The sequence below is a fragment of the Macrobrachium rosenbergii genome, chromosome 8 (genome assembly GCF_040412425.1).
Source record: "Macrobrachium rosenbergii isolate ZJJX-2024 chromosome 8, ASM4041242v1, whole genome shotgun sequence".
In the NCBI taxonomy this organism is placed as follows: domain Eukaryota; kingdom Metazoa; phylum Arthropoda; class Malacostraca; order Decapoda; family Palaemonidae; genus Macrobrachium; species Macrobrachium rosenbergii.
In genome coordinates, this window is record NC_089748.1 from 57,469,898 (window position 1) to 57,492,312 (window position 22,415).

Below are 22,415 nucleotides of genomic sequence, written 5' to 3' on the forward strand. Positions count from 1 at the left end.
ACGACAAAAGGAAATTTCCTGCCCTCAGTGCCTAGTCATTTGCTTAGTGATATTTTAATCTTTCTTCATTATTGCAAGGGGAGGTCTTTGCCAGCAGATAAGGAGCAATGAGTAACCATTTTGCCCAGTGATGATGTAAGGACCACTTAAGTTGTCAGGATCTCTCCATCCCCACACAACCTGACCCCCCAAAAACTGAGATGACTTCCCACCATATTACTCTTGCCCAAATTGTACTGGCAGCCTGCCTACTTATACAAATGTCTTGCCAACTTGCTTGCTAACACTGGCCACCACTGTGGTGTTGTTACTTATGACCACTACTTAAGCAACCTAATAACCTGTTCCGGAATGATGGTAAGGCTAGCAGTGCTGCCTTTGTCTCAAGGATATTGATGTGCAGATGAAGGTTGTCTGCAATCCACATTCCCAAAGTGATTATTCCTTCAGGTGTGTACCCCATTCCTCTTTCTGTCCAAAACAAAGACATCTCAGGAGGAGGGGGAGTTCAACAGATCGCCCCACCACAAGGACTAGTGCCCATAGCTTACAAAGAGGAGTCTGTAATGGGGGACTAATGTTGCTTCTGGCACCAATTACGTAACAAGGCATGGGAAGATTCAAGGTCCTGTGAATATTCATACTAGAGCACACACACACAGATACCATGTCAAATGAGGAGGAGGAGGATTATTTGTCCACCTTACTTCTTTCATGTGTCTTACTCCCCTCTAACAATGCAAGAGATTCATGTGTCTTACTCCCCTCTAACAATGCAAGAGAAATGGTCAAAGCAAGAAATGCTAAAGTCAATGGAGCATAACTTTCAGTTGATGCCGTGGCGGCATCTCCCACAAGTAGGATGACCACTGCAGGATCAACAAGGTTGGCCTCCTTAATGGGTGCGGCGACAACAGATGGAAATCTTGAAGACCTAATCAAGGCTAAGTCATTGTTGTCAACATCCCTGCAGCAGCCAGCAGTTGATGTAGTAGAGGCAGGCAATAGCAAGGCATGTCCACATGTCCGGGTCTCCCCCGGTGACAACCAAGCTCACACACCTGACATCTCACTAGAAGAGATAGTTTGTTGATCTCCAACCTTTGGGTGTTAACCTCCTTGGAAGAGCCCAGGGGTGTATACATGGGAAAATTAGAAAGAGACTGGGGCTGGAAAGATTCAAGTGTCAAAGGGGGTAGTATCCCCTCCCAACGACACCAGAGAATCTTTTTTTTATCCTACTTCCTCTTCCCAAACTTTTTCTACTGTGAAGGGGACCAAGCCAAAAACTCAGAGGGAAGATCAAGACTGCAGGTCCTACCCCTACAGATGGAACAATATCAGTGGGGATCCACAAACACAGAGGACATGAAGCAACCATGCACTTGCTCACATTCTTCACACCTTCACTGTTCACTCCTTTTAGGTACATCCATGATTCAATGCAGGAAAATCACCATACATAAAGAAACAATAATTTCTCATTTGGCAGGATCCAAAGAAAGAAAAGCTTTCCCCCACCACCCACCTACCACAAGTTACAAAGTTTCAACGACAAATCCTAGCTAGTGCTAAGGAATACTCTTAAGTAAAAAGCAATGGTTTGTATTTCTGTAGGAGCAAGAATATGTATATAGTTTTTTAAAATTAATGTCCAGCCATGTTTATGTTTCTCTACTATCCCTATGGTGTTAATATTCTGATGATCTATTGGCAGCATCTTCTTTCATTTATGTTTTGCACTATTATAATTACTAACACACCTTAACAAGCTTCCCTATTCAGCCCTGTGTCAAAGCTTCATATTACATACTATACTTATGTTGTCACAGAAATATTTTGTATATGCTAAGTTCTACTTAGCTGACACTAAATTTTCACTATCAACCTAAAGTTTTCCCTTTATATCATCAAATCACTCAAAAAATTACCTGAACCAATGATACTCCCAGCATGAGAAAGCACAGTGAAAGCCAGTGCAAGGGAGTGAGCCGCTTCCCGAGAATAACCCAAGAGAAGATAGCTGTCGTCAAGATTTTTAACTGATACGTCACCTGGAAAGGAAAATTTGAATGATGTACAGGCTGTATTTAGTTTAAGAACTCTTGTACAAACTTTTTACAGTACTATTCAATGACAAATGCATATACAGTAAACCCCCTGGATTCGCGTTCTCACAATTTGCCGACTCAGCAATTCGTGTAATTTTCTGTGGAACCAATCTATAAATTATTTGTGGGAAAAGTCACCCATTCATGGATTTTTTGTAGAGCAATATTCCGTATTTTCATATTATTTTTATGACTAAACACTGTACTGTACATAAATATACATTTTATGATAAAACAATGATTTACAGTACAGGCAGTCGCCAGTTACCGGTGGGGGTTCCACTCTGACGGTGTGACGTTAAGCGAAAATCGCTGATTACCGAAAATCAGCTACTTTCAGCAATTATCGGCGCCGATACATAGCCGATTTTCGTTGCTAGACAAGTGCCGAAAAACCGAATCGCCGATAACTGGGGATTGCCTGTACTAATTTTCAAATATTAATATTAAGTTTAATAAGATTAAAGAATAACATTACACAATAAAAAAATAATTCTCCCTCTCTCTCTCTTTTACTGAGATGAGAGAATTTTTATGCATATTTAATATGTATGTTTATGTTTTTATGATAAATAAATGATTTAATAACTTTCATATATTAATATTAATGTTAACACAGCAAAATATCAATTCATTAAAGAAAATATAGTGAATCAGTAAGATTTTAGTTCAATCCCTGATCTTTTTCTGTATCTGACTTAGGGGGAGGGATGAAGGTGTAATTGTCATCATACAACAAAGGGTTAGCACCTGGCCGAAGAGTCTCTCTCTCTCTCTCTCTCTACTAATCTAGATTGTGTTCTTTGTATTCCATATCTCTCTCTCTCTCTCTCTCTCTCTCTCACAGAGATAGATTTTTTATGCATATGTAACATATATGTTTATTTGTTTTGTATACTGTAGTTTTATAGATAAATGTGATGTTACTTTGTTATTAATTTTTTCATACTTTCCATGCTATAATTACAACATTTATGCATTTTTATAGTAAATTATGTAAGATTTTAAAATAAAACATATCGATTCCCGGTCTTTTCTGAAGCTTGGACTGGGGGGGGTGTAATCTAACTGTCAGTTATCTTAACATGTTGACATACTGAACATGAAGGGGAGGAAGTGTTGCCCACTCACGGTCAAATATGTTGACCACTTGGTGGTCAAAATACCGCTACGGAGGATACTAAAAAATCTCTCTCTCTCTCACGAGCTAAAGGATACTGAGAATGTGCGAGATGGATAGGCAGATAGATAGATAGATAGCAGAAATACGTACATATTTTTAAGGGTAAAATGTTTACGATGACTTTGAAATGATATTAATCATCTTTAGATTAAGCCCTATTTACAAAAAGTGCTGTACTGTAATGCGGCATTCAGTGAGTTAGCGGGTCTGAGGAAAAAGTTTTTTCAAAAATCACAGCACGCTTTTTTTTAAGATTAAGAGTTCATTTTTGCTCATTTTTTTCATTGCCTGAAGTTTAGTACGCAACCATCAGAAATGAAAAAATATCATTATCATATATAAATATTGGAATATATGACATGAAAAAAACTCAATAAAAATGCAGTTTACAAATCAATGTAAGCAAAGCGGTTAAAGCTAATGAGTTAATTTTTTTAGATTTTTGTACGATTTTCAACGATTTTAAATTGCGATGATTTTGGTATATAACAAATTTTAAAACGATCAAAGCAACATTGAGAAAATATTATCACAAAATGATGTATTTAAACTTTCAAGATAGAGGGATTAAAAATTTTTTTAAAAATTCACCATAAATCGAAATATTGTGCAAAGACTTCCCGTTTGTTGAAAAATGAAGCTAATTGATTGAATATTACTAGACTGTAAGTGTTTTAGAATGAACATTGCATTAAATTTTTATGTATTTTCGGTCGAGTTAAAGTTGACCAAAAGTGAATTTTTAAAATTTATCGTGATTTATATGGAAATATTTCAAAACTGATAAAAGCTACAACCTGGGTTATTTTTGTTGTATTGTACATGAAATTGCAAATCATTTTCAATATAAAACTTTATACATAACGACTAATATAAAACAGGCTAAATATATATCGCACAACTAGACGAAAGAATTTGGAGAATTTAAGAAAAAACACATCAATGGAAAGACGAAGATGTGCAAATGCACATGGTGTAAGGAAAATGTTTTTTAAAAATTCACCATAAATCGAAATATTGTGCTAGAGACTTCCAATTTATTGCAAAATGAAGTTAAACGATTGAATATTACTAGAATGTAAGAGTTTTAGCTATTTACATTTTATTTTTTACCATTTCAGTCGAGTTAAAGTTGATAACAGGTTGAAATACAATCAGTTATCTGATTTATTTGAAAATATTTCAAAACTGATAAAAGTAACTTTTTTACAGGTATGAGCTATTTTCTGTTGTATTCTTTGCAAAATGAAATTTGCGCACATTTTCATATATAAAAGTTTATGTAACGACTAATGTAAAACGATGCAAAAACATTACGACAACATGATGAAAGAATTTCAGAGATGTTGAGCCAGTTCGATGTCTCGCCAGAGCTGAAGGAAAGTTTTTTTTTTCAGAAATTCACCATAAATCGAAAAATTTTGCTAGAGACTTCCAGTTTGTTGCAAAATGAAGGTACATGATTGAATATTACTAGAATGTAAGAGTTTTAGCTTATAATTGCGTTTTTTACCATTTAGGTCGAGTTAAAGTTGAGGATTCTTGAAATTTTCCATTATCGTGATTTATTGAAAATATTTCAAAACTGATAAAGCTGACCATGAGTTATTTTCTGTTGTATTTTACATGAAATTGCACATTTCCATATATAAAACTTTATGTAATGACTAATATAAAACAGTCAAACATTAACAAGATGGTTAAAGAATTTCTGACAGGTGAGGACAAGGTACCAAAAAAGTTTTTTCAAAAATTCACCATAAATTGAAATATTGACAAGACTTCCAATTGGTTGCAAAATGAAGGTAAATGATTGAATATTACTAGAATGTAAGAGTTTTAGCCCCACAAGTATACAATTGTGCCTTTTCGACCATTTCGGTCGAGTGGAAATGCACTGACCGAAGGTTGAAATCTTTGGAACATTATCGTGGTTTATATGAAAATATTGACAAACTGATAAAAGCTACAACCATGGGTTGTATTTTGCTGTATTTGTACAGCATGAAATTGATGTACATTTTCATATATAAAACTTTATGTAGCCAAGGCTAATATAGAGCAGTGCAAAAATTACGACAAAATGACGAAAGAATTTATGAAATTTTCGCCGAGCCTTACAAGATGTACATGTGAAGGCAAAAAGTTTTTTCAAAATTCACCATAAATCGAAATATTGTGCTAGAGACTTCAATTTGTTGCAAAATGAAGGTAAATGATTGAATATTACTAGAATGTAAGAGTTTTAGCTGTTACATTTGCGTTTTTCGACCATTAAGAGTCGAGTCAAAGTTGACCGAAGGTTGAAATTTTTTGTGAGTTGACGCACTGTATGTCCACAATTTCGGCACCCAACAGACAATTTTAGTCGATGTATGATATTATCAAAAGGCGTTATGAAGGTTAATATCATCTCAAAGATTAATACAGTACAGTGCTGTACTGCAATGGGATACAGGCAGTCCCCAGGTTACAACCGGTCTGGCTTACGACGTTCCGAGGTTACGACGCTTTTCCAATATATTCATCAGAAATTATTTCCCGGTTTACGACGCATGTTCCAGGGTTAGGACGCTTATGACGCCGATCCGACGGAAGAAATATGGCTACAAAACGGCAGAATAATAAAAATGTGAAGGTTTTTTGATGAAAAACTCAATAAAAATGCAGTTTACATCGTTTTCAATACAACCAAAGCATTAAAAGTAAGGTTTTCTTAGGATTTTTGGCGATTTTCAACAATTTTTCAGCTTACGATGATTTTCGGCTTATGACACGGCGTAGGAACGGAACCCGTCGTAAACCGGGGACTGCCTGTATTTGATGTGGGATGCTAGTTTAAGGTATACATTTGGTATTTAAACTTTCAAGATAGAGGGGGGTGTTAACTATTCACGGATTTTAACCATTCATGGGAGGTTGTGGTACGCATCCCCTGCAAATATGGGGGTTTACTGAAATGACTATCATAGCAATATTGTACTGTATCATACACATTGTCACAAGAATACAGTAAGCTGAGAATGAACATTGCATTAAATTCTTTATGTATTTTTCACAACTCATAATAATGCTTCGTCTAGGAATCAGTGAATTAGAATAAAAATGTGGACTGTAATGTTACCATGAAATATTAATATAAGAATATGATAAAACTGTATCAATAAAAGGGAAATGTGAGATGAAATGCAAATCATCAAGCAATGTTCTCTAAACTTTTTACATAAGGAAGCTTAACCCTTAAGGGACAGGCTAAATATATATCAAGCACACCCCTAGACTGGGCAAACGTTAAGTTTGGCCAATTTAAGAAAAAACACATCAATGGAAAGACAAAGATGTGCAAATGCACATGGTGTAACGAAAAAAATTCTAAAAATTTTTCCCTACCTTCCACGGGAAGTTGAAAGTGACTATTTACAACCCTGTGTGGGGCCTCTCTTACAAGACACTCGTAAAAATAAATTAATTTTACCAAGTTACGTATGTTTTTTCTATTAGTTTATTTTATTTTGTAATATTATACTTACAAATCAAAAATATCATAACAGATAAGAAATAAAATCAGTAACAAATTCTGAGTATATTTGTTGTAAAATATTCACGATATTTACCGAGATGGGGAGATGCAGTAACTTTTTGTGAGGCATGCATGTTTTTTTAATATTTCTTTATACATTTCTTTGCAAAATTACAATTATAGCTGACATACTATCATAAAAGATAAGAACTAAAACCAACAGCAATCCTTGGGTATATTTATGAGCAAATAAATAAAAAGACGTCCTGAAGCAGCAGAGAGGCAGTACATTCTGCTCAGAAATCTCGATGAGTACAGATCGATGTCTCTCCCGAGCTGAGTTAAATAAGTAATTTATGGCCCACTGAAGCGCTATGAACATTTTTCCTGCTAAATTCATCCAAACCGAATGGTGTGTAATAATAATACTCATATGAGGATTCCCATCAATCACCCAAAACCTTATATACTAATGAGGATTCCCATCCATTAAGGGTTAAATTTAAGATAGTTGTCAGTTTGTATTTTTCCTAGTATATATAAAAACCTGAAGACTTAACCTGATCAAACCCAAACCAGCCAACACGAAAAAAGAAGCAGGAGCTGGCTTAGTGGCACAAAAGGCCTCCCCAAAAAAAAAAAAAAAAAAACTGATTTTGACAAAATTGGGAGGTCTGAAGCTCTTGCTTGTGGGTATGAAGAAGTACAGTAACATACTCAAGCATGCATCTATAATCGTTACTTCTGGTGAAAGGGCATTCTCAGTCTGCCAGAATCTCCTGCACCTCCGGATAAAAATCCTGTTCCGCAATGTCCAAAAGGTCTAAGACCAATGAAGGAGGAGGAACTGAATGAAGCCCAGACAACGATGAAGAGGACAGCGGACCACCTAACCAGAATGTTGAACACCCACACCTAATTGGGTACCTGGAGCTGAAGTCATAGATGTCTTGAACCCAATTTGGGAACCTGAAGAAGAAGGATGAGGAAAAGAAAACTGGAGCCGATTCCCCATTACAGTCATACCTGACGAAACCACCACTGGAGGTTAGGTTCTGGAGCCCTCAGTGCAAGGTGAACTTTGATATAAGTTTGGCATGGTCTTTAAAAATGCTAATAAATGTTTATTTCCAGTTTAAGTACTAAATATGACCCTAATCATTCTCCCAAAGTATTAAGCTAACTTTTAAATAAACTAAAGTTAGTGTAATTTTATTTAAAATTTAGCTTATTACCCTAATTTAAAAAAGGAATACAGTAAATGGTTGACATAAAATTGAGTACTGCACAGTTTCATAATAGCGCATTTATAGTAGGTGACAGATGCACTATACTAATGTTACCCCTAATTCATGGGATGCCCCAACTTTTCTTTGTCACTTAAGAGTAAAAGCCGTTTTCTTTGCGTCACTAGGCAAAACGTCATGTGTCAGTCAATAAAAGTACAATTCCATAAAATATCGAAAAACATGTACATAATGTTCCAAGAAGGTAGTACAGTCCCTGTTGTAAAATTCAATCAATTTAAAATTATATACTGTACAGGTAATGATGTACAGAGAAATAATAAGTTGTAAAAGTATGTTTGAGCACTAACTACGAATGAGAGAGAGAAATACAAATTTTCCATTCTGATTTTACACCTAAAAACACGAAAACTTAAAAATTAAACACACTTTCTACAGGGGTGTCATCTTTGAAAAATGCAGTAACTATGGGTATCACATCTTGTAAAAGTCATCATCCCAACTGAAAGCGTGTTGTGATTACATGCACATACAGATTGCACCAGCACTTTTCTCCGAGGTGAACAGAGTAATTTGCAAAGAATGACACTTATACAACTCTTAGTTACATCTCTGATATTACATTAACGAATTCATTTTATCAAATGAGCGACTGAACAACCTCATCTCAAGGTCATGTAAAGTCCTTTGACAAAGACTTTGCAAATAGACATAATACTTGTATGATATTTATGTACAGAAATATAAATATAAATTTTCCATATCGATTTTACAGTTAAAAGCATGAAAACTTATAAATGTACTTCAAACATTAAACAAGCATTTTCATCTGGGGTATCATCTTTGAAAAGTGCAGTAACTTTTGCAAATGGGTATCACATCTTGTAAAAGTACACTAACTGAATGTGCTGAAATTGTCTTTGCATCATATTTATGCATGTACAAAATAAAAATAAAAATAATACATTTTCGATACAGATTTTACACATGAAAGCATGAAATGCATTTTTCATAGAGATTTTAAAATGAAAGCATGAAATGCATTTTTCATAGAGATTTTGCACATTAAAACATGAAATGCATTTTTCATACAGATTTTACTTCATAAAAGCATGAAATGCATTTTTCATACAGATTTTACACATAAAAGAATGAAATGCATTTTTCATACAGATTTTACACATAAAAGCATGAAAACTTGTCAATTACTTAAAAATTAAACACCCACTTCTGCAGGGTTTCTCGAGAATTTGCTGTGTCCACACCTAAAAAATGGGCTGAATGCCCATTAGTTATGCCCAGTGAAAAGTTCGAGTGTGTGTGAAGTCCAGAACTCAAATCCGTAAGATCAAGTATTACTGTATTACCAAGGGGAAGACGGGTGAGAGTAGCCAAACCCACATTGCTAAACCCTGGGGGAGGATGCGCAAATGAAATCTCTTGTGGAGGGACAGAAGATGAAGAAGAAAGAGAGAGAATGAAAGAGGTAGAAGCTACCCTCAGAGTTACCGCCGCAGAAAATGCAGGCGATGAAAGTGGCGGACTGCTCGAAGAAGGTACCGCAAGCCCTGCCAAAACCACGGAGCACAAACCCGAACTGGAAGCGACAAGTAAACCCTGTGAAATAACTGATACTACTGGAACAGCCACATGAAGCGGAAGCAAGGGGTTGCGCATACCCGAAGGGATGGAACTTGAAATGCCTGCGGCCAAATTCAGCCGAAACTGCATTTTCACCTGTCTGGAAGCTCCTCCTACTGGAGAAGACTGTACTGAGGAAGGACAGGCGGGAGACAGAGGAATAAGCAAACACATAAAAAAAAAAGTTACCTGAGAAGAGGAAAGCCAAAAGTCAAAGGAGGGAAAATGGAAGATGAGGAAGCCGCAGGAAAGACCAGAGCAGAAGAAGAGGCCGAAGAGGAGACTGAAAAGGGAGCAGCAGAGAATGTGGGAGCAGGAGATGAAGTGACAGATAACCCGACTGTATTGAGGAAGGAAAGGAGGGAGACAGAGGATAGCAGACACATAAAAAGGTTACCTGAGAAGAGGAAAATCCAAGAGTCGAAGAAGGAGGGAAAACGGAAGATGCGGAAGCTGCAGAAAAGACTGGAGCAGAAGAAGAAGAGACTGAAGAGGAGACTGAAAAAGGAGCAACAGAGAATGTGGGAGCAGGAGGTGAAGCAGCAGATAACCCAGAAGAAAACTTAGAACGAAGGGACAGAAGGTACACCGAATCCACCCTCCCTCAATAATCCTGAAATGTAACCGACATGAATTCTGGACACTCCTATGTCACATACCCTCTAACGTTAGAGAAACCATTAAAAAAAAATAATAACCTCTCACCATAGATCTGTACCCATTTGAAAGACCCAGCAAATCTGCCTTATATTCCGCCACGTCTGATTGCAGGTCCCTGCAAACTACTTTTAGAAGCCAAAAGGACACACCAGAATCCGTTTTACTAGATGGAGGAGTAGAAAAACACAGAGAAGGGGGAAACTACAGTAGAAGATTCCAAAACAGTTGGATGTGAATTAGGAGTTAGAGCAGAAGGATTCTGCACCACTGGAACTGAAAAAATTGACTTGAGACTTTGAGCCAGACCGAGAAGAAGCGATGAAGGCGAAACTTTTGCCGGAGCACCAAAAAAAAAACCACTCGAACCTGAAACCGGAACCCATCCAGGGAAATGACTCTGCACCTTTACTACCTTCTCCTCACTACCTAACCCAGACCTATGCTCCTTTATCACACCTAGATCTTGATCCTGACTAACATTATCAACAATAAATTTTATCAATACTACAAGGGGGTGGGGAGGATCCTTCACTGCCTGCTCCGAGCCAAGGGGGATGGAGAACCTACCCACTCGGAGGCTTTGTGGTTCTCCATTACCCTCAGCACCCGTTAGGGCTGGTTCTGGAACAGGCAGGGGAGCTGAAAGGGAAGAAGGATTAGACATCCTAGCACTACTACTATCCTTATCTGAGAAATGTTGAAAAAACTAGCTATTAAATTTTCCATACTACTTGCAATCCTATCCTCTCTCTGTTTGACTACCTCTGAACTCGCTAAATCCATCAAATGATCTGTACCAGAAGCCTGAGACACTTGAGGCAACGAAGAATCTGACTGACGTTTGCTGCCCTTACTAGCCAAAGACTTGTGATGACGAATGTAATCCTCCATCTCTTGTGCCTTCCAATTGGAACATTTATTGCAATGAGTCTGCACATCACACTTAACTTTCCTGCATACCTGACAGAATTATTGTATATCAAGGTACCCATCCATCTCTTGCAGGAAGAAGAAGAGATGAGCGCCAGCGTCCACAGTCGAGGGGCAGTCGAGATCGACGTCGAAGCTGATGGTGCGGTTAGTAGAAGGTGAAAAATTCCATGATGACCAATCGAGACCAGGAACCAGCTAGTCCAAATCCAAAAGACGTTCCACATCGAAGATATCCAGAAAATCCAGGAGAAAGACCGTTAAATACAATCCAGGTCTTCACCAGAATTCCAACACACAAAGAGAAGTCGGGCAATAGGATTAAAACCTCCCACTGCAGAAGGAAACAACCTTCCAGCAGCGCGAACAAAAAGCAATTGACGAAAATGGGGCGTGCCCACCTGTGTCAGCATTGCCAATCGTTTGTTATGGTAGCTCAAGTGACAAGATTTTACCTGCAGCGTTGGTAGCGCTGGCTGTTAAAATTCCACTAGTGAGTGGGTAGTTGAGAGTTGTTCGGGCTAGTGGGATTAAGGGCGAATTCAGGTGTTCAGGGAGTGTATTGCAATATTTTAATCTATTTAACAACTTATTAATATGTTAGAGCTAACAGGACCTACAGGCTGAACAATTATTAAAACCTGTCCCTCAGGGTAACTACAGTACTTCTGAGGCCTTCAATAAAAGGTAAATAAAATTTTATGTTTCAACTTTATCTTTTTATGTTTGGGCATCAAACTACTTTTTAATTTGAAAAAACTAAACTTCATTATCTTAGAAAACCATGTTAAACAGAGTAAAAATCTGAGTTATCTAATCTCTCTGCATCTTCATACATCAGATGCAAAAACCATCAAGAAGAAAACTTCATAAATATGAAGTAGGCTATACAAGTATTCCCATATAGAAATTTAAATATTGGCTAGATCCAACCTAAACAAAAAATAATTTCTTAATAAAAACAGCAATTTTGCTTAGGATGAAGCACTTATGGTAACAGTGTTATCCATGCATCTTAAATAATGTTTCTATAATTTTTGTTGCAATTCTTAATTCTTTTTATAAAAAAGATTCGACCTTACCAAGGGATTATAAAAGAAGATTCTTAGTATTGAAACTTACCAAATTTTACTAAATTACTTGGTTAAATTCTGCTTACATTTCAGCTAGAATTCCTTGGTACAAAAACCTTTTAATAATTCATTAACGGCTAAGTACCCTGGGTCAACCTGAATCTTAAAAAATTATGCAACCTTGATCATAAAAGACTTTTCAAGACAAAATCAATATCTGCTTTCAAAGTGTTTTCATAGAGGCATCAACACTGATTCTTACAAACCCATGATTTTACATTTACAATGCAAAATACAAAAGTAAGATATGAACCTGCAACTTCATGTAGTACTTAATGGGCCCATATGGCCCATTATTATGTAAAAATTCTGCCAAAAATTCACTGTAGCTTATTGTATTGGCAATATTACTATAAACCCCAACTATGCAGAACAAAACTAGCTAAAGTAATGCATCCTAGTGTATTTAGCACACTAAATACTTCACAAAATGTTCTACTTTTTAAGGGCTAAACATTTTCACCATCATCATTGCATCTGATGGTGTGACAAAAAGAAACTCTATGAAACTCTGACACCCATGTAATTCCTCCTTTAGCTTCCACAAATCTCCTGCCTCCCATCTCACAGTTCAAATACGTGAGGGTCTTCCAAATCTTTTGGGGCCGTCAGGATTTTGCAAAGGACATGTCTAAGAACATACCTTATGGCATCATCTCTATCGGTATCTTGCCATCTGACCCTGGAGATTCTCCTTAAAGCTTGACTCTCAAATTAATAAAATCTTTTACAGGTTCAATGTCATACCATGATTCATATTTGTATAGGAATACAGATGCCCTCTAAATCAAAAAGCATTCAAGGCCATGATGATGAGGATAATACAGGCCATGACGATGAGGATAATACAGATCATACTAAACTTATGTATAATCTTACTTTCATACGGAATTTCAATTTAGTATCTGATTTCCAAATATTACTCTGCCTGCCCAGTGTTTAATTTGCCTTATTTTAGCCTTTCATTAAATTTCAACTCAAGGCAACTTGTACCAGATATCATTGTTCTAAATATATGAAAGATTCAACCCCATTAAAGTTATCTTGATCTAGTGTTATTCATCCATCTGTCCCCATTACTTCAATTTTTTTGCTAATATTTATCTTGAGTTCCATCTCTCTATGCTGTATATATGACGTATCCTATTAAGCAAGTTTAGTGAATCCTGGGGTGTATTGTTGATTAAAGCAACTTCATCTGCGTATTCAAAGTCTGTCAAGTTTCTATTGTTGTGCCAATCTAAATCTTCCCTCTCATCTCGCCCAGTTTTTTCATGAAACCTTATAAGGAAAACAGCAAAGTCAAAATAACATTCCCTTGTAGCACTTCACTATGTGCTACAAATTCTCTTGATAAGGTCCCATTTTGCATTAACTTGGCATCTACTTTCTTTAGGGATAATTTCAACTAGCTTTGCACCTTTCCTGAGCACCTTTGCTATGGCTTCCAGTTCCCAATTATCAAGTTTAGTTTCCACAATCTATATTCTGCAAAACAGTCTAGTTAGTATATGAGGCATAATTTTCAGCTAAAATCATCTCAGCAGTGATTCTGTCATAGCCTGGTACTTTCCATCTCCCAAGTCCCTTCATTACTGATTCTACTTAAGAACTGTGAATTCATTCATAAGTACATCCCGGTCTTCTTCAGCTCCTATTATATCAATCAAATTATCCCCCTCCTATCTCTTATTTAAGACTTTAAAAACAAAAATATTATGCCCAACATTTTCCTTCCTCTTCTGATGTTATTACTGAACCACTCTTCCTCTTGACAGGTATTTTCTTATTTTCATTTTCAACCATGGATATTTCATCATCAATTACGTGGGCTTCCCTTAACACCAATTCTACTCCCTGAATTCATAGCTTTGTGAAAACCATGAGCCTGTTTGAATAAATATTCTCTCATCTCTTCTTCTTGATATTCATTTAACTTAACTATATAGACTTGAGTACTTGGCATGTTCTACCTTGCATTTTTCACCTTTCCATAAAATTTTGCTATTTTTACCACTTGCTTTTGTCTAGTCTCTATTGTGTCCCAGACCCCCATCCAATATGATTATTGAAGTTACCCCACATCCCAGTGCACTACTTCTCTTACAGCAGACTGATATATTCCTGATGTTAAACCAGTCCTCATTAATTGTTCACTCCTTCTCAGATGTGGTTTTAAGAACAGTGAATCTATTTTGCCATTCACCTGCAAAAGCCTGTCCATGTTCATTTTCAAACGCTTTTACTGAATTAAGCCTAGATACTATGTCAACTTTATTGTTGGGTTTTTAATTTAAGCTTTTACGTGGGAATGACAAGTTGATAATCACAACCATCATCTGTTCCTCTATTGCTCCTAAAATTCCACAGCAATCTTTTTCTCCCTTCATTGATGGCTATGTGATCAATTTTGCCCCTAAGACTGCCACCAGTATATGTCCAACTACCAGGATATCTGCAGCCCAAAAACTAATAAATTTTACACCATTTTAGTTTCCAGTCTTCCCCAGACCTTTCTTGACCATAACATCCTCCAAACCTTCATTGTTCCTGCCAACTATTGCATTCATATCACCAACATCTATAATACTGCATTCTAGTTAAAATGAACTTTGATGTCTTCGGAGAGCACAACTGTTGGTGCACAGGACTTTACTACTCATATTGCATCATTCTGATTTAGATTTTGTCAGCAATAATCTACTGTGCACTGTCCTCTGGTCAGTCAATGCCTTTTCTGCACTTGGTGTCAATATCATGCCTACTCTTTCTCTGTTAATGCCATTTGTTCTTGCTGAATATATACATTAACTCATACAATCCTTATTTTCCCATTACTCCCCACTGTGATTCACAAACAGCTAAGATATCCAATCCCTGTCTCTTGAATTCTTTACTACTTTTCCTGTAATATCAATTTAATTCAGTTTTCTTATGCAGGTATTACGATTTCCTATTTTCAATTTATCCTTAGCATTTTTAAACCGGCAGATTCTTAGCACCCACATATGCCCAGGATTGGGGGTCATTTCTAAATTGTCTGTCCAATATTGTGGTAAAATCCGTAGAGGGTTCACTGGCCTCACATGCTACATGATAAGCCATTTCCTTGTATAATACATATTTATAAGTCATTATATATGCAAGATGCAACAAGATTGTACAAATATAAAGAACTTACTTAAATGACTATTAAAATTGCAATATACGTTCACTAATTATCACCCACTGCATGTCTAAGATGAAGAGACAATAGTATAGAGAAACCAACACCAGAACACTTCAGCACTCTCCTTCACAGACCAGTGATTCGGGTAGGTGTATTGTAATGACAAATTACTATCAATTAATCAATCAGCAACATAGAAAGAAGTCCCTCTTGAAGGTACTGCCTACAATTAAGTTTGCACACAGCACGCCACTAATGGTACTAAAGTCTAAAAATTTGACTAAGTGGTCTTTTTCAAGCACTTTTTTGACAATTATTCCTTCTAAAATGACAAAGTTTTTAAGTAATTTGTATTTTTCCTAACATACAAACCTTTGGTCTTTACTCATGGAATTTACTTTCAGTGAAAGCTGGAACCAGCCATTTAACTTAAAACAAGGTGGTTATTGGTAGTTGGCAACCGATGGTAAGGGAGGAAACCCCGCCATCCAGTCTGTACACATTCATTTTATCTTTCGGCTGCAGTCTGAGGTAGACGTCTCTCTTCAGGTGCCTGCCAATCAACTTCATTCTTCATAATTCTTTTTGTTTTTGAGTATAATTGTTGTTTTGAGATATTCTGCTTATTTGGAAATACTGCAACCTTACAGCATGTTCTACTCTGTTTACATATTTGCTCTTTCTTGCTGCGCTACACAGATATGCTGGGTAGTTTTTTGTCAATAAGGCTAAACAGAGCAGAAGAGAAATGAAATTACCACAAACTAAAGCTCTAAAGCAAATGCACATCATGGAGTCAAAAGTCAAAAGCACGACACAATAAGCATATATAGTATCTAGCTTCAAAATATACTAGTAAAAAAGGGGAGCAACTCAAATTTTGTGTGGTTATACATATGCACTAGAAAAGCAGTTTTGAATTCTCATAAAGAAAATTATATTTTTATGATAAAATTAAGTTTTATATATATTTACCCAGTAATTACTTAGCTAAGTTTCTACTCGAACGGCAGTTAGAACTCTGAATTCTGCGGTAGTGATTCTTTTTTGTGTAGGTGACTGCCCTGCCCATTTTCGGAGTACGAAAGAGGAACAACATAGCCAACATGACAATTTGTTTATGCAAAAAAGTCCATGTGTGGGAAGGAGGGTGGGCTCCATCCGTAATTACTCGGTAAGTATATATAAAACTTTATTTTATTACTAAAATGTCATTCTTATATATGTAACTTACCCAGTAATTACATAGCTGATTCCACATTGAAAGGTGATGGGGAATCATGGACAAAAGCTTACGTTATAATTGAAGAGATTTGTTGTTCCTTACCTGGTGAGAGAGCTGCTGCAGGCAGATACTGCCTCTGGTGACGCTCATCTCAACCTGTAGTGACGTGGTGGCATGGCCAGATGCGCCTCTACTTAAGTGGGATACTTTGCAGTGAAGGAGTACTCTGAAGGCTGATGAAGTATAAGATTAAGCTTTGTGACGAAGTTGTACACCAAAGGCTGACAAAGCATACATAATTGTCCCTGTCCTGAGCACAGTACCACAAAAATAACATACCAGAACAACAAAGTCGCCTACACCATAATTAAACAATGATTAAACGATAAAAAATAAGACCACTACCCAACACTAAAAACTGGTGGACACTCAAGGTACATTGTACCCTCCCAGGCTCCCCAAGAACTCAACACCATTTTCAAGGCGAAGGGAAAAGGAAAGGAAGGGACACTTCCTCACCCATCACTACGCCAGCTACAGACACAAGTCCCAGGATACTGCATTTATCATAAACTGTCTTGATGTCCCGCAAATAGTGCATCGCGAACACCGATTTGCATTTACAATGAGTTACCTCCAGGATCGCAGAGAGAAAGATTGTGTTTGAATGCTACCAAAGTAGCAACTGCTCTTACCTCGTATGCTTTAGCTTTCAATGGTGATAAGTCAGTTTCTGCTAATTGAGAGTGTGCCTCAACGATGAGATCCCTCAAGAAAAACGAAATGGCGTTATTCGGCAGGGGTCTAGAGGGGGTTTTTACCGAACATTCGGTAGGGGTCTAGAGGGGTTTTTTACCGAACACCAGAGATTGCTAAACTAGCCTCTAATCTTCTCCGTCCGATGCAAATAATATATGAGGGCACGTACTGGGCACAGCTCTCTCTCTTCCTCTTCCGTGCCTAGAATATCTGATAAGCTTGAAATCGAAAAGGAACAGAGCCAGGTGACGGGTTTTCATTTTTCGCTAGAAATCCTAGCAAAAAGGAGCAGACTGCGTTCCCTTAAGAAAACCAATCCTTTTGTTCTACTGCTTGAAGTTCACTTACTCTCTTAGCTGTTGCTAAAGCAACCAGAGAGTTTTCCGAGTCAGATCCCTTAGAGAGGAAGAGTGCATAGGTTCAAAGCGAGGCTGGAAAGCCACTTAAGAACTACATCAAGGTTCCAAGAGAAGGACTCCTCTTTTTTGGACTTGGAGATATTGAAAGACTTAATTAGACTGGACAAGTCTTGGTTGTTTGAGATGTCTAGACCCCTATGCCAAAAAACGGAGCTGAGTATCGCTTTGTAACCCTTTATTGTCGAGACAGACAGCCCTTTAGAAGATTTCAAATAGAGAAGGAAGTCTGCTATCTGAGTGATAGATGCTTTCAAGGAAGAGACTTTGTTTCTTCTACACCAACTCCTAAAGCATGCCCACTTAGCTTGATAGACATTATTGGAGGATGCATCTACATTTGGTGGTAGCCTCTGATGCCGATTTAGAAAATCCTTTCGCTCTGACGAGTCTTTAGACAGTCGAAATCCTGTTAGGGCCAGAGAGGATAGGCCTTGATGAAACTTCCTGATGAGGGGTTGTCTGAGAAGACTTGGAATCTCGGGAAGGAGTCTCGGAAAGTCTATGAGGAGATCGATCAGGTCCGGGAACCACTCCTTCTGTGGCCAGTAGGGAACCACAAGAGTCATCCTTACATTGTGGTGTGCGCAAAACTTCCTTACTACTTCCCGAATCATCCCGAATGGAGGAAAAGCGTAAAGATCTAGGTTGGACCAGTCCAGGATCATTGCATCCGTTGCCCAAGCTAGAGGGTCCAAAAAAGGGGAACAGAACAGAGGAAGGTGGTAATTCCTGAAAGTTGCAAACAGGTCTATGTTTGGTTGACCGCATAATTTCCAAAGGCTGGCACAAACACTAAGATCTAGTGTCCACTCCATGGGCAGAATTTGCTTGTGACGGCTCAACTCGCCCGCCAGGACATTGCACTTACCCTGTATGAACCGGGTGACTAATTCAGTCTGGTTCCAATCCGCCCAGCATAGCAGGTCTCTCGCTACCTCGCACAGTGAAAATGAGTGGGTCCCCCTTGATGTTTGGTGTACTTTAGGGCCGTGGTATTGTCTGCATGTACTGCTACAGTCTTGTTGTGTACCTGCGTTGCAAAGTGTTGCAGACCTAGATGCACCGCCTTCAATTCTCTCACGCATCATGATATGAAGCCTTTTCTCCTCTTAAGACCACCTCCCTGAGACTTCCAGGTTCCCAAGGAGCGCTCCCCAACCTACGTCAGACGCGTTGGAAAAGAAGTCTAAGTCGGGGCTCACAGGAACGAGAAACTTCCCTTCCAAAAGTCTGTCTGCGGACCTCCACCACTGTAGATCCTTCTTTATTTCCAGGGTTATTGGAAAGATGTGACGGTCCTGATGCACCTTCCGATCCCAGCAAGCTCTTAAAAAGAACTGGAGAGGTCTAATGTGAAGTCTCCCCAGTCTTACGAATTGCTTCAGAGAAGCCATTGTCCCCAAGAGATTCATCCACTAAGTGGCGGAGCAAGAATGAAGCGAGAGGAAGAGGTCTACCTTCCTCAGACAGTCTTCTATTCTCCTGAGTGACAGAGAAGCCCGAAAACTCAGAGAGTCTATCAGAACTCCCAAATAAAGAATCATCTAAGTGGGAATCATTTGTGATTTCTCGAAGTTCATTATTAGTCCTAATTCCTGGGTTAAAAGAAGAGTCTTCTGTAAGTCCTCCATGCAGCATTTCTTCGTGGGTAAACGAATTAGCCAATCGTCCAGGTATAGCGAGATACTTACTCCCACTAAATGTAGCCAACCTGCCAAAGGAGCCAACACTCGAGTGAAAACTTGTGGGGTCATGAGAGACCGAAACAAAGTGCTCGAAATTGATAGATCTGGTCCTAAAAAATGAATTGTAGGTATTTCCTTGAGTCCGGGTGAATCGGAATATGGAAATAAGCGTCTCCCTGACGGATGGAAGCATGAACTGAGTGGATGGTTTCCACGTTGAATTTTGTTTTTTCTACGAAGACGTTCAAAGCACTTACATCAAGCACCAACCTCCAACCCCCTAAAGCCTTGGGCACTACAAAAAGGGGATTGTAAAATCCTTTCAAGTCTGCCTTTTTTTACAACTTCTATTGCTTCTTTGCTCAGAAGAGAGGACACTTCCTTCGATATGACCGAATACCTCTCTGATCCTATGGAGTAAGATGTCAATACGACGGGAGTGTTGGTCAATGGCAGATTCTCCTCGAAGGGGATAGAGTATCCCTCCTTTAAAACTTTCACCACCCACTGATCCGCTCCTCTTTTACTCCATCTCTCCCAGAAGAGACGAAGCCTGGCCCCTACCGGAGCATGAAGGACTAAATTCTCACTTGCAGGAGGATGATTTTGAAGAAGATTTCTTGATCGCTCAGGGAGCAAATCTGACTGATACTCGAGACCTGGAGCGTGATCTCTGATTTCCTCCAAGAAACTGCTTTGGTTGCTTGGGAGGAGTTGAAGGTTTAACTGAGGAGGCAGACCAGTCTCTCTGGCGCTTCGTCGATTGTGTTGATTTCTGGTGTAGACTCACTGCAGTCTCACTTACGGTGGGCTGAGGAAACAAATGCTGTTTATCCAGAGGGGGAAAAAGGAGAGCCAATTTCTGTGGGCCATAATGCCCTTCAATGTGAACAAGGCCCATAGTTTGTGCTTCTTAAGTACACCCACGGCATAAAGGGCAGCTAATTCCTGTAAGCCATCTCTAACAGCTTTATCTGCGCAGGAGAGAAAATTAAACAGGTCTGCGACTTCATCACACAAAAAAGGCCAGTTCTTGAAGCTTCTTGGCAACTGCTCCCAAACACCAGTCGAAAAAACTCAACACCTCGAAGGAGTTAAACAAACTCTTCAACAGATGGTCCATCTGTGCTGAAAAGAACGTCTTTGCCGAAGCAAGAGCCAATCTACACCCTAAGTCAATGAGCGCAAAAAAGTCCCCCTGGGAGGAGGCAGCCACTCCCAAGGAAGGAGCTTCTCCCGTTGTGTACGACAAGTACCACATACTGTGCGAGACAAGAGGGAGGAACACTAAAACATGGTTTCCCTTGATCCCTCTTCTCGGATAGCCAGTTCTCTACTTGGCGAAGAGCTTTCTTCAATGAAGAAGAGAGAACCATCTTAGAAAGTCCTGTTGAATCCACGGGCTAATTCCTCATCAAGAAAGAAGCTGGAGAGGAAGGAGAGGCTGGAGTGAAAAATTCCGGGAACTGCTGCAGAAGGAACTTGAGGAGTGTCGCATACGGCATAGAAAACGCATCCTGCTCCCCTTCTTCGTCTTCAGAAAAGATCAGAGACATAATCGAGTCTAATTCAGGAGCTGTCTGTGCTGCAGGTTTCTGTAAAAGATGAAGGATATTATCCAGTTTACGTTGCAAAAGCTCAAGAGCTGGGTCCAACGCAGGAGAAGGCTTATCCAAAACTGCAGGGCGCTTGGAGTCTTGAGGGGGCTCAAGCGCTAGGGGAAGATCTGAAGCTTCAGGGCGCTCCGACGAAAAAGAGCGTCCGCCACCTCAGGGCGCTTGGCTGCATCAGAGCGCTTGGCCACATCAGGGCACTTGGCCACACCAGGGTGCCTGGCTGCTACAAGGCGCTTGTCTGCCTCATGGCGCTCATCAAAGCATACCGCCGATACGGGATGTTCAGAGGGAACAGGGCGCTTTCATGAAATCTGGAGCTGTTCATCCAAAAGGTGAGAGCTAGAACCTTGCTCCTGGAGCTGAGGAGAGGAGAAATGCTCCAAACTGTCCCACTTGCTACACGAAGGCCGAGGGCTTAGGGAAGGCTCCCTCATTCTCTTGTAAGGGAAATGCAGGGACTGATCTTTACCCAAGAAACGTCTCTTAAGCGGGCAAGATTCATCGGGGAAGCGATGAAGATGGCTCTTACGAGGCGAGGACTCCTTGAACTTGACGAAAGCCAATGCACTTCTGAGACGCCTTTCCAGCGGCTGTCTCTAGTCGCAACCTGGGATGCAACTGGCTGGACTGAGGGGACAACTGCCCATGGGCAGACCCCACTGACTTCCCTTGGGCTACTAGTATGCCTCCTCCCAGGTAGCGGGGAATATGGCAGGGAATGACGTCCATGAGAATCAGTGGGACAAGGAGCAGCCTCCTCCACTGACACTTTACCTTTAGCACTGTTTTCAAACTTGTCCATCAGGACATACACTGATGCCCCTAACTATGCCACTGTACTCACAACAGATTTAAACATTGCTCAAACTTATACTCAAGGCTGGTGAAGAGATCGGGTTCAGAGGTGATGGAGTCAGGAGGAGTAGGTGGTTTAGGAGAATTAATTGATGGTGGGGTAGGGTTAACAGTTGGAGAATTAACAGATATGTCAGCCTTATCCGACCTAGGAGTCAAGCCTGACTAGCTAATTTCCCGCTGGCTTTAGCGGCTGCTTTCCTCTTCCTATCTCTTTCTAGCTTAGCTAAATGAGAATTTAAAGTCTTCCATTTTTGTTCTC

The 22,415-nt window shown here is 39.1% G+C and overlaps 1 protein-coding gene across 4 annotated transcripts in view; it reads right to left on the bottom strand.

Annotated features, from left to right (window-relative positions):
* The window catches only part of LOC136840905 (UDP-N-acetylglucosamine transporter-like), an 88,118-nt gene that overhangs the window by 38,163 nt on the left and 27,540 nt on the right, over positions 1–22,415 (bottom strand). For all 4 annotated transcript variants that reach the window (XR_010853777.1, XR_010853778.1, XM_067107869.1 and 1 more), the window contains one exon: positions 1,932–2,054. Coding sequence is in view for 2 of the 4 variants with exons in the window: in XM_067107869.1 (XP_066963970.1) it covers positions 1,932–2,054 (123 nt within the window). In the remaining 2 variants the exon portion in view is untranslated. The remainder of the gene's footprint in view (positions 1–1,931; positions 2,055–22,415) is intronic.